Source organism: Leucoraja erinacea, chromosome 3 (genome assembly GCF_028641065.1).
Source record: "Leucoraja erinacea ecotype New England chromosome 3, Leri_hhj_1, whole genome shotgun sequence".
Classification (NCBI taxonomy): Eukaryota; Metazoa; Chordata; class Chondrichthyes; order Rajiformes; family Rajidae; genus Leucoraja; species Leucoraja erinaceus.
The window spans coordinates 4,980,009-4,992,567 of record NC_073379.1 but is presented as its reverse complement, the minus strand read 5'-3'; the positions used below and the strand labels follow the sequence as shown (position 1 = coordinate 4,992,567).

Sequence of the window (12,559 nt, the reverse complement as noted above, 5' to 3'; positions counted from 1 at the left end):
CCTGTACCTGCCTTCTCTCCATACCCCCTGATCCCTTTAGCCACAAGGGCCACATCTAACACCCTCTTAAATATAGCCAATGAACTGGCCTCAACTACCTTCTGTAGCAGAGAATTCCAGAGATTCACCACTCTCTGTGTGAAATTTTTTTTTCCTCATCTCGGTCCTAAAAGATTTCCCCTTTATCCGTAAACTGTGACCCCTTGTTCTGGACTTCCCCAACATCGGGAAGTCCATTTAGTTCATTGTCATGTGTACTGAGGTACAGTGAAAAGCTTTTGCTGTGTCCTAACCAGTCGGTGGAAAGACAATACATGTTTGCACTTGAGCCATTTACAGTGTATGGTGAGGGAATAACATTTAGTACAAGGTAAAGCCAGCAAAGCCTGATCAAGGATAGTCCAGGATCACTAGTGAAGTAGACAGTAGTTCATGACTTATCTCTGGTTGTGGTAGGATGATTCATTTACTGGATAACAGCATAGGATAGGTTTAGAGTGAATTTGTCCACATGCAGGCAGGTGGGACTAGTGTAGATGGGGCTTGTTTGTTGGGCTGAAGGGTCTGTATCAATGCTGTCTGTTACAAGGATACAAAATACATTTATTATCACATACACCAAATGGTGTAGTGAAATTTGACTTGCCAATGCAGCACACGAATAAAGATAAGACACAACATGAAATAATTTAACAACATAAAAAATCATCCCCCCCCCCCCCCCCCCCCCCCCCCCCCCCCCCCCCCACAATGGTTCCCACTGGGGTGGAAGGCAGCAAAGTCCAGTCCCATCCCCAGTTCACCCATAGTCGGGCCTATTGTGGCCTCCGTAGCCAGTCTGTTGTTTTCAGGCCTTGCCGGAAAGCGTCGGGCGATAGTGGGTTCCAATTCTGATAATACCAGTGAAGATCAAATGCAGTAGTTATACTCTCTTGTTGGGGGCTTGTTCTCAGGCAGGGGTTTAATTTGACAAAATCACAAAGTGCTGGTGGAACTCTGCAGATCGGGCTATGAGATTCAAAGAAGTGGAAGTACTGACACGTTTGAGAAATATAAAAGTGGATAAGTCACCAGGTCCGGACAGGATATTCCCTAGGACATTGAGGGAAGTTAATGTAGAAATAGCAGGGGCTATGACAGAAATATTTCAAATGTCATTAGAAATGGGAATAGTGCCGGAGGATTGGTGTACTGCGCATGTTGTTCCATTGTTTAAAAAGGGGTCTAAGAGTAAACTTAGCAATTATAGACCTGTTAGTTTGACGTCAGTGGTGGGCAAATTAATGGAAAGGATACTTAGAGATAATATATATATATAAGCATCTGGATAAACAGGGTCTGATTAGGAACAGTCAACATGGATTTGTGCCTGGAAGGTCATGTTTGACTAATCTTCTTGAATTTTTTGAAGAGGTTACTCGGGGAAATTGATGAGGGTAAAGCAGTGGATGTTGTATATATGGACTTCAGTAAGGCCTTTGACAAGGTTCCTCACGGAAGGTTGGTTAAGAAGGTTCAATTGTTGGGTATTAATGGTGGATGGCTGTTTGTCGGGTTGGAGGCCAGTGATTAGTGGGGTGCCTCAGGGATCTGTGTTGGGTCCACTGTTGTTTGTCATGTACATCAATGATCTGGATGATGGTGTGGTAAATTGGATTAGTAAGTATGCAGATGATACTAAGATAGGTGGGGTTGTGAATAATGAAGTAGATTTTCAAAGTCTACAGAGAGATTTATGCCAGTTGGAAGAGTGGGCTGAAAGATGGCAGATGGAGTTTAATGCTGATAAGTGTGAGATGCTACATCTTGGCAGGACAAATCAAAATAGGACGTGCATGGTAAATGGTAGGGAATTGAAGAATGCAGGTGAACAGAGGGATCTGGGAATAACTGTGCACAGTTCCCTGAAGGTGGAATCTCATGTAGATAGGGTGGTAAAGAAAGCTTTTGGTGTGCTGGCCTTTATAAATCAGAGCATTGAGTATAGAAGTTGGGATGTAATGTTAAAATTGTACAAGGCATTGGTGTGGCCAATTCTGGAGTATGGTGTACAATTTTGGTCGCCTAATTATAGGAAGGATGTCAACAAAATAGAGAGAGTACAGAGGATATTTACTAGAATGTTGCCTGGGTTTCAGCAACTAAGTTACAGAGAAAGGTTGAACAAGTTAGGGCTTTATTCTTTGGAGTGCAGAAGGTTAAGGGGGGCCTTGATAGAGGTCTTTAAAATTATGAGAGAGATAGACAGAGTTGACGTGGATAAGCTTTTCCCACTGAGAGTAGGGAAGGTTCAAACAAGAGGACATGACTTGAGAATTAAGGGACAGAAGTTTAGGGGTAACATGAGGGGGAACTTCTTTACTCGGAGAGTGGTGGCTGTGTGGAATGAGCTTCCAGTGAAGGTGGTGGAGGCAGGTTCGTTTTTATCATTTAAAAATAAATTGGATAGTTATATGGACGGGAAAGGAATGGAGGGTTATGGTCTGAGCGCAGGTATATGGGATTAGGGGAGAATACGTGTTCAGCACCGACTAGAAGGGTCGAGATGTCCTGTTTCCGTGCTGTAATTGTTATATGGGCGGCTCACAGTGGCACTGCTGGTAGAGCTGCTGCCTCACAGTGCCAGGGACCTGACCGCGGGCGCTGACTGTGTTTGAGTTTGCACTTTCTTCCTGTGACTGTGGGTTTCCTACCACATCCCAAAGACGTGTGGGCTTGTAAGTTAATATGTCTCTGTAAATTACTCCCAGGGTGTGTGGGGAGTGGAAGAGAAAGTGGGATAACATAAAAAATAGTGTGAACAGGTGATCGATGGTCGGTGTGGACTCAGTGGGCCGAAGGGCCTGTTTCTATGCTGTTTCTCTAAACTCAGCCAATTCTGTGGCCAGAATGGACAGGTGATGCTTTGAGTCGGCAACCTTCTTCAGATTGTAATCTGGCATTAATCAGACCATGCTGAATATTAACTAGCTCTATGCTTACGGGCATAAACTATTTTATGTTTTCGTGAGAAACTGCAAATGGAATTGAACATTGTAAATCATTAGCAAACATTCCCACTGCAGATTTTACAAGAGTAAGGTCATTGATTAAACAACTGAATAAGGCTTGGGTGCAAGGCCTTGACCTGAGCAGTCCTACATAGTGACTTGGGTTTGAGAAATCTGGCCCCCTACTATCAGATACAACGTTCTCCAAATTATGTTTATTCCTTAATGACTCGAGTTTTAACAGGATTGTTTGAACACTTCACTAAATGCTGTCTCGATGCCAAAGGCAGTCACTCCAAAACTGTAGTCACAGAGTCGTATGGCAAAGGCCTTTCTGCCTGACTCATCCATGTTGACCAAGATAACTCGTCTAATGTAGTTCCATATGCCAGTGTTTCATAAGATGTGGTAGGAACAGAATCGGCCCATCAGGTCTACTCTGCCATTCAATTATGACTGATCTATCCTTTCCACTTAACCCCATTCTCCTGCCTTCCCCCCATAGCCCCTGACACCCGTACTAATCAAGAATCTTTCTTTTTACCTTAAATATCCATTAACTTGACCTCTACAGCCTTCTGTGGCAATGAATTCCACAGATTCACCGCCCCATGTAAAGAAATTATGCGTCATCACCTTTCTAAAGGAATGTCCTTTAATTCTGGTCCTAGACTCTCTCACTCGTGGCAACATCCTCTCCACATCCACTTCAATAAGGTCCCTCCCTCCCTCTTTCATTTGTTCATCCCATATCCCTTTAACCTCTCCATGGATTGTCACCTTGTCATGGTGGAAAAGCTTGTGTGGGCCTGAGATCCTGAGAGCGATGCCGTCTGGAGCTATGCTCCTGGTAGGGCCACCCATGGCGGTAAGGTCGAGGGGAAGGACTCTGACAAAGAACAATCCAGCAAAGACTTCAACGGTGGAATAAGCGGAGGACGATGGCTGACCTTAGTGGAGCGTCACAACGGCTGGGAAGGCGTATGAAGGCTGCAGCAGAAAAGAGTCTCTGGTCGTCTTGGACTCCACGCCACTGGATCCTGACCCAGATCTGTCGAGGGCCGTGGGGTGGCTGTCTGTGCATCAGTCTCCCCACGTTAAACAAAGTCCTGCACAGGCGTCCACCATATAGGGAATAGCACCCTGGAGATACCCATGGTCAGCCATGACCGAAGGGGGACTAAGAAAGAGGATCCCTTTACACCTTTCCTACCATGTACCTGTCCAAGTGCATTTTTAATGCGGCTATATTACCTGCCTCAAGTTTAGAAGAATGAAGGGGGACCTCATTAAAACATAAAGAATAGCAGAAGGCTTTGATAGAGTGGATGTGGAGAGGATGTTTCCACTTGTGGTACAGTCTAGGGCTAGAGGTCACAGCTTCAGAATTAAAGGACGTTCTTTTTGGAAGGAGACGAGGAGGAATTTCTTTAGTCAAAGGGTGATGAATCTTTTTAGTTTAGAGATACAGCATGGAAACAGGCCCTTCAGCCCACTGGGTCCACGTTGACCAGTGATCCCAGCACATTAATACTACACCCACTAGGGACAATTTTTATATTTACCAAGCCAATTAACCCACAAACCTGTATGTCTTTCGAATGGAATTCTTTGCCACAGAAGGCTGTGGGGGCAATGTCAGTGGATATATTTAAGGCAGAGATGGATAGATTCTTGATTAGCACAAGTGTTAGAGTTTGTGGGGAGAAGGCAGGAGAATGGGATTTGGAGGGAGAGACAGATCAGCCATGATTGAAGAATGGTGGAGTAGACTTGATTAGACCAAAAGGCCTAATTCTACTCCTATCACTTATGATCTTATGATCTATCTCCTCTGGCAGCTTGTTTCATATACCCACCACACTGGAATGGAAACAGTTGTCCCTCTCACCTTAAACCTATATCCTCTCGTTCTTGATTCCCCTACCTTGGGTAAAAGAGTCTGTGCATTCACCCTATCTATTTGTGTCATGACTTTGTACACTTCTATAAGAACAACTCTCAGCCTCCTGTGCTCCAAGGAATAAGGGCCTAGCCACTATCTTCCAGGACCTAGATTTCGGCCTGATGTAACACACCCCAAAGACGTACAGGTTTGTAGGTTAATTGGCTTGGTATAAATGTAAATTCCGATTCAGATTCAAACTTGATTGTCATTGTGCAGTGTACAGTACAGAGACAGCGAAATGCAGTTAGCATCTCCCTAGAAGAGCGACATAGAATATGAGCAATAAATAAATATTTACGTGCATACAGTCATAGTAGTGCAATTTTTTTTATTCCTGGTGGAAGGAGTGTCCGGCGGGGGAGGAGGGTGATTGGCAGTCACCGAGGTACGTTGTTGAGTAGAGTGACAGCCGCAGGGAAGAACCTGTTCCTGGACCTGCTGGTCCGGCAACGGAGAGACCTGTAGAGCCTCCCGGAGGGTAAACAGTCTGTGGTTGGGGTGAGAGCAGTCCTTGGCGATTCTGAGCGCCCTCCGCAGACAACGCTTGCTTTGGACAGACTCAATGGAGGGGAGCGAGGAACCGGTGATGCGTTGGGCAATTTTCACCACCCTCTGCAGTGCTTTCCAGTCGGAGACAGAGCAGTTGCCATTCCATACTGTGATACAGTTGGTAAGGATGCTCTCGATGGTGCAGCGGTAGCAGTTCGCCAGAATCTAAGGAGACAGATGGACCTTCTTCAGTCTGCTCGGGAAGAAGAGACGCTGGTGAGCCTTCTTGACCAGAGTTGAGGTATTGTGGGTCCAAGAGAGGTCATCTGAGATGTTGACCCCCAGAAACCTGAAGCTGGAAAGGCGTTCCACCTCCGTCCCGTTAATGTGGATGGGGGTGTGCGTTATTACCCCTAGTGTGTAGAATAGTGTTTGTGTGGGGATTACTGGTCGGTGCGGACTCGGCCTGTTTCTGTGCTGTACCTCTAAACTTGACAAAATGACCAAAAGATAGAGGGAGTATAGAAATGCTCAAAGTAAAAGTGTTGGAACTGGTAGCTGGATATTCATGAAGCTCTGGTTATAATTTCACATCAGCTCCTCAAATAGTAAAAGGAAATCTTTCTGATTACAAACTGTCCCAGCGTTCAAACGGCACGGTGGCGCAGAGGCAGAGCTACTGCCTTACAGCGCCAGTGACCCGGGTTCGATCCTGACTACGGGTGCTTGTCTGTACGGAGTTTGTACGTTCTCCCCGTGACCTGTGTGAGTTTTCTCCAAGATCTTTGGTTTCCTCCCACACTCAAGATGTACAGGTTTGCAGGTTAATTGGCTCGGTTATAAATGTAAAATTACTACTACTAGTGCGAGTAGGGTAGTGTTAATGTGCGGGGATCGCTGGTCGGTGCGGACTCGTAGGGCTTGTTTCTGCGCTGTATCTCTAAACGAAACGTGCCATGTGCAGTCAATAACTTCAGCATTGTTGACTATTCTGCGAGGCTGCCAAACTCTCTTGTTCCAGCTGCCTGCTGCTCTCTGCCCAGAGAGGAACATATGAATGGTGATCTCCTGGAACATTGTCCATGACCTTCCTGATCCCACAGCATGGTGCAAGCTGTGAAACGTGGCCGATATCACTGTTGGGTTGCATTGCAGCCTGGTTTGGGAACAACTTGGGACTGCAAGAAATGACAGTTGTGGATGCAGCCCAGTTCACCACACAGACCGGACTCGCCATCACTAGACTCCATCCACACTTCACGCTGCCTTGGAGAAAGCAGCCGACATAATCAAAGACCTTTCCCACCCTGCTCAATCCTCCTTTTTCCCACACCGGTCAGGCAGAAGATACAGAAGCTTGAAAGCACGCAGCATCAGACTCCAACGCCTTCTTCCCTTCTACTATCAAGCTTCTAAGTGGTCCTACAATAAGCTAGGGTATTGTCCAAATCCCCTCAACCTCATTTCAGACCTTGTGTTTCTGGAACTATCGTGCTATAATATAGAGAATTGTATTCTGTGCTCTGTCTTTTCCTTCGCTTTACCCGTTGTACCCGAGTTTGGTTTGATTGTATTCATGCATAGCAACATCTTAGTTTTGTTTATTTCAGAGATACAGCGTGGAAACAGGCCCTTTGGCCCATCGAGTCTAGGCCGACCAGCGATCCACCCCCGCACACTTACACTATCCTACACACACACTATGCATTTCGTTGTCTCTGTACTGTACACTGACAATGACAATTAAAATTGAATCTGAATCTACACACACACTAGGGGCAATTTGCAATTTTACCAGAGCCAATTAACCTACAAACCTGTACATCGTTGGAGTGTGGGAGGAAACCGGAGAAAACCCACACAGGTCACGGGGAGAATGTACAAACTCCGTACCGACAGCACCTGTAGTCAGGATTGAACCCGGGTCTCTGGCGCTGTGAGTCAGCAATTCTACCTCTGCGCCACTGTGCTGCCCATTTGATTGGACAGCAACCAAAACAAAGCTTTTCATTGTACCTTGGTACATGTGACAATAATAAATCTAAATATGACCCTTTGTACTATATTTTAGAAGAATGGCTGTAGTAATCTGACTTTGCCACTGCCAAATAGGAATTATTAGGCTGCAATTCATGAAATTGAAAGTTTTGCCTATTTATGCCAATCATCATATTTGACACAAATTTGAATATATGTCGTTCAAAAATAATGGTCAAGAGAATTCCAGAGATGTGGAAATTGGACTAGATCTGCAAAATGATATTCAAATAGTGAATAGTGCGACACAATCTGTCGGAGACAGTGAGTGAGGTGTTAGGAAACCAGATTGAACTGAACATTGAATAGCTGAGCTCTGGAACAGGACCTGTGCCAAACATATTTCTCGCATAATGCAAGAGAAGCTAGTCTCATCTGCCCATTCACACAAAGGGTGGTGGGTGTGTGGAATGAGTGGGTGAGGTAGTTGAGGCAGGGACTATTGCAAAGTTTAAGAATAATGAGATTGCTGCATGGATAGGGCAGGTTTGGAGGGGTATGGGCCAAATACATGCAGTGATGGGACATTTTGGCTGGTGTGGGAATGTTGGACCGAAGGGCCTGTTTCCACACTAAGACCTGCATATGATCCATATCCCTCCATATCTGTGTCTATCTAAAAGTGGGGGGGAAATAAAATACACATGAACATTGCCCTCTGATGCATATTAATATTGTACCTTCTGTTGCAACCCTCATCTAATGCACACCCACGTTACTTTCTAAATGCCCATTCACGTACTTTTTAATACACACACTGCATCTAATACACACTCACGTTGTACTTGCTAATGCACATTGATGTTGCATCTTTTCATGTACACTTACATTGCATTTTCTAACGCACATTCTTCTAATGCACACTCGTGCTGCATCCTTCACATTGCATTTCCTAATGCACACTGGCATTGCATCTAATGCATACCCCGCCTGTTCGCAAATGGGAAAGAATTGCGGGCAGATTAAACCAAAGATCCTATAGCATCTTTGCATTAAACACTTGGTTCCAAATGTTAAAAGTTGCTATATCTCTCTCTCTCTCTCTCTCTCCCCAAAGTCCGTCCCTACTTCCTGTTCTGCTGCTTGGGACCATTGCCGGCGGCGCTGGGCTGGGCTGGGCTGCCTCTGCTACCAAAATAGGGCATCGCACCGGCAGGATGCTGCGGGTTATAATTAGAAGCGAGTGCTGGGGGGCGGGGGATGAGGAGGGGGGGGGGAGGGCCTGACGTCACCGCATAATTGGCGGCCTCTGACGTCAGGGGCGGCTGACGGGGCGGACGGCGCTGCGTGCTGACGCCATGACGTCTATATAAAGGGTGGGCCGGGCGGAGGATGGCCGGGCAGAAGCGAGCGGAGCGGCCGCGGGTACAGTCACGGTCACGGCCACGCTGCTGAGGGACAGGCAACACCGACAACACCGGCACCGCCGACACCGCCGCCGTCTGATCGCCACCCGGGCCCCGACAAACCCAAACCCTGCATCCATCTCTCACGTCCCTAGACTTCGCTATTGATCTCCTTCCCCTTCACCTCAACCACTGGCCGCAGTCGACCATATTCCCCCCTCCCTCCCTCTCCCTGTCTCTGTGTGTGTGTGTGTCCCTCTACACCCGACCTCCTCTCACTCCACGACCATATTCCCCTCTCCCTGTCTGTCCCTCTCCATCCTCTCACTCCACAACCACATCCCCTCCCTCCTCCTCCTCTCTACCCCCCCATTTCCACCCTCCACCCTCCACTCCTATCTCACTCCACGACCATATTCCCCCCTCCCTCTCCCTGTCTCTCTCTGTGTGTGTGTGTGTCCCTCTACACCCGACCTCCTCTCACTCCACGACCATATTCCCTCTCCCTCCCCCTGTCTCTCCCTGTCTCTCTCTACCCTCTCACCCCACAACCACATCCCCTCCCTCCTCCTCCTCTCTACCCCCCCATTTCCACCCTCCACTCCTATCTCACTCCACCACCATATCTCCTCCTCTACCTCCCTCATTCCCCCTCTCCACATTACCATTACCAACCTCCCCCCCTCACCACCAGCCCCTTCTCTCTCCCCCTCACTCCACCATCACCAACCCCCTCTCCCCACTACCACCCTCTCTTCTAGTACCATTTCCCCCTCTCTCCCCTCCCTTCCCCTCCCCCTCACTCCACCATCACCAACCCCCTCTCTCCTCTCCCCCACTACCACCCCCTCTTCTAGTACCATTTCCCCCTCTCCACCCCCCCCCCCCACCCATTAACCCCACTCCATCACCATTTCCCTCCTCTCTACCTCCCACCACCACCACCAACAACCATTCCCTCACTCCAATACCATTCCAGCTCTCTCCCTCCCCCTCCCTCCTCCACCATCCCACCACCAACAACCCCTTCCACCAGGAACTGAAGCCACACCGTGGGGAGAGAGTGAGGGACTTAAGGAGGCGGCCGGCCGGCGCGGGGATGAAACCGACAGTCAATGCCTTGCTGAGCTGAGAAAGCGAGCACCTTCTTCTTCTATCTCCACGGCCAAGGCAGTGCAAACCGGGCGACAACATTCCTCGCAAGCGAAGAGTCGGCGTGTCTTCAGCAGGAAGGGGAAAAATGGGGTGAGACAAGCGTTTGTTTATTGCTGTAACAACGTTGATTTAAATCAGTTCAATTCTCTCTCTCTTACTCGTTTGACCCCCCTCCCCTCCCTCCTCTATTCGGCTGTTAACGGGGCTTTAAGGGTCGCTGATGCAGGTGATTCAAATGCCCTGGCACTTTTGTAGCTGAGGATCAGTTCTACAACCACCTCCAACTCGCAACTAGCTGCACCCCCCTCCCCTCCCCGCCTGATGCGAAATACATGCAATTTTAAAATAGGTATTGATCGCACGAAGTCCGAGGTTTGTCAGTCTGCGAAGTCATCCCCAAACAATTAAGATGTAACATTCAAAAAATAATTTTGGTTCGAAAATTAACTTGACTTTTCGGTAGCTGCCCAAGAAAGTTCAGACATCGTACTAATCAGCTTCATAATATTCAGAACTTAAATTGTTACCATGTTCAATATTTACCGTGTCATTCGAGGACGCGAAGTTCTTTAAAAAAAATGTGTTCTCTAAGTATTCATTGCACGGGATCAAGTGTATTGGGCTAGCTGAATATTTTAAATAACGCTTGTTTCATTCAACTTTGGTAAAGTTTACATATTTTAATTTGCACTCAAACCTGCACTGCACATCTTGTATGTGTATATGGCAAATAAAGTTGACTTGATTTGCTTTGAAGCCATTTTATTGTTCCATGGATTCTGGACTGTACATGTATTTTCATTTTGTAGAAACCGACTACCAAGCAACATTTCAATCGTTGCTATTCAATATATTCGTCTTTTTTTTGCATTTGATTATTTTCCATCCAAAACGAAGCACTCCCCCTGATTACATTTCGAAGGTCAATAGTTGGTGACACAAATTCAGTGATATTTTACTTAATTGAGTTGATTTTAAATGTACACATTCTTGGAAGTAAAACTTAGTTAGTTACACAAAAATTCTAAACAGCTGGGATTGATTGATCAATTTAAATCTAGCTGAATGATTTATATTATAAACCAACTCGACCTACATCTTAAATATTTATTTGCTCATAATTTGGCATATACTGTAAACTATTTCTGGTATATTGAAAGTTCAAATTCTACGAATTTTAGGCTGATGGTTCAGATTCAAAGGTTTTAGACTCAAACTTCTGAATCTTGATTTAAAAAAAAAGCATCAAGACAAGAGGTCAAAAAGCTAAACAAGGTGCATGAGTGTTGAAATTGTGTGTAAATAACTTGTGCAGATGCAACATTTTACACTTGAGGGGTGCATAATTATTTTGTTAGAGCAGTTATTAATAATGTTACCTGTTCTTTAATAACAATTTGTGTTGCATTTGCAAAGTTTTTTAGTGCCAATAGTTCAAGCAACTATTTTGGAGAGGATTTGTTCATGCAACTTCCTTAGATGTTGTATGTGTAATATTTTCACTATGAAGTACCATGCAATTTTTGAGTTCTAAACCTTTTATGTAGTTTGCAATTGAATGATCCATTCAGATTTGTATTTGTTCTGAACCCCTCTAACATGTTTTATCATGTTATAACCTCAAATTAGCATTCCTTTATTTCGCTGTAATTTCATTGTGGATCTCGGATCTATCTCCTTCAGCCTTAAATATGTTCAAAGGTTATGCCCTTTGAGAAAATATCCTCGCGCCTCTGATCCTCATTGGTCTTATATGGGTGACCTCTGTTTTAAATACTCTATTCTCTCTCTGGAGGAGGAATCATCTTCAGATTCATTATCAAGGCCTTTGAGGAATTTTTCAATCAAATTTTCTCTCCCTCTTCAAAACTCCAGCAGATACAAATGTAATCTATCTGATAGTGGTGCTGGCTCGAAGGGCCGAATGACCTACTCCTGCACCTATTGTTCAATAGTATTTCCTTACATGCCGACTGTCTGCCAACCTATGTTTCACCGCCATTCTATGTATCAGAATAGTTAACCATCTATGAACTGAATGTAATGCATTTACGTTATTCCTTAAATGATATGCTGAGACTGGTACACAGTACTTTAAATGTGTCTTGCCGATGCCCAAGATGCTTTCTGGATCCTGACCTGTATTATTGTATTCACTTAGCAATAAACAGTAACATCCTGTTAACTTTTCTAATTATACAAGTTGTACCTGTATCAAAGATAGACACAAAATGCTGGAGTAACTCGGTGGGTGAAGCAGAATTTCTGGAGAGAAGGAATGGGCGATGTTTCGGGTCGAGACCCTTCTGTCTGATCATTAATCAGTCTGAGGAAGGGTCTCGACCCGAAACGTCGCTCATTCCTTCTCTCCAGCGATGCTGCCTCACCCACTGAGTTACTCCAACATTTTGTGTCTACCTTCGATTTAAACCAGCATCGGCAGTTCTTTCTTGCACATTTTGTACCTTTATCATGTCCTTCTGGAAATCGCGCCCAGAATACTCTATCTCCGAACTCTGAAATTTCTCACCTTTCAGAGAACATGCTGCTTTGTTATTTTTCCTGTGAAATTACAATTTCGTGATTTTCCTGCA

The 12,559-nt window shown here is 45.6% G+C and overlaps 1 protein-coding gene across 1 annotated transcript in view; it reads left to right on the top strand.

Annotated features, from left to right (window-relative positions):
• The first annotated feature begins 9,716 nt into the window (after positions 1–9,716).
• The window catches only part of LOC129694884 (homer protein homolog 1), a 90,198-nt gene continuing 87,355 nt past the window's right edge, over positions 9,717–12,559 (top strand). The window contains exon 1 of the mRNA XM_055631641.1: positions 9,717–10,055. Coding sequence (XP_055487616.1) covers positions 10,051–10,055 — 5 coding nt within the window. The 5' untranslated portion in view covers positions 9,717–10,050. The remainder of the gene's footprint in view (positions 10,056–12,559) is intronic.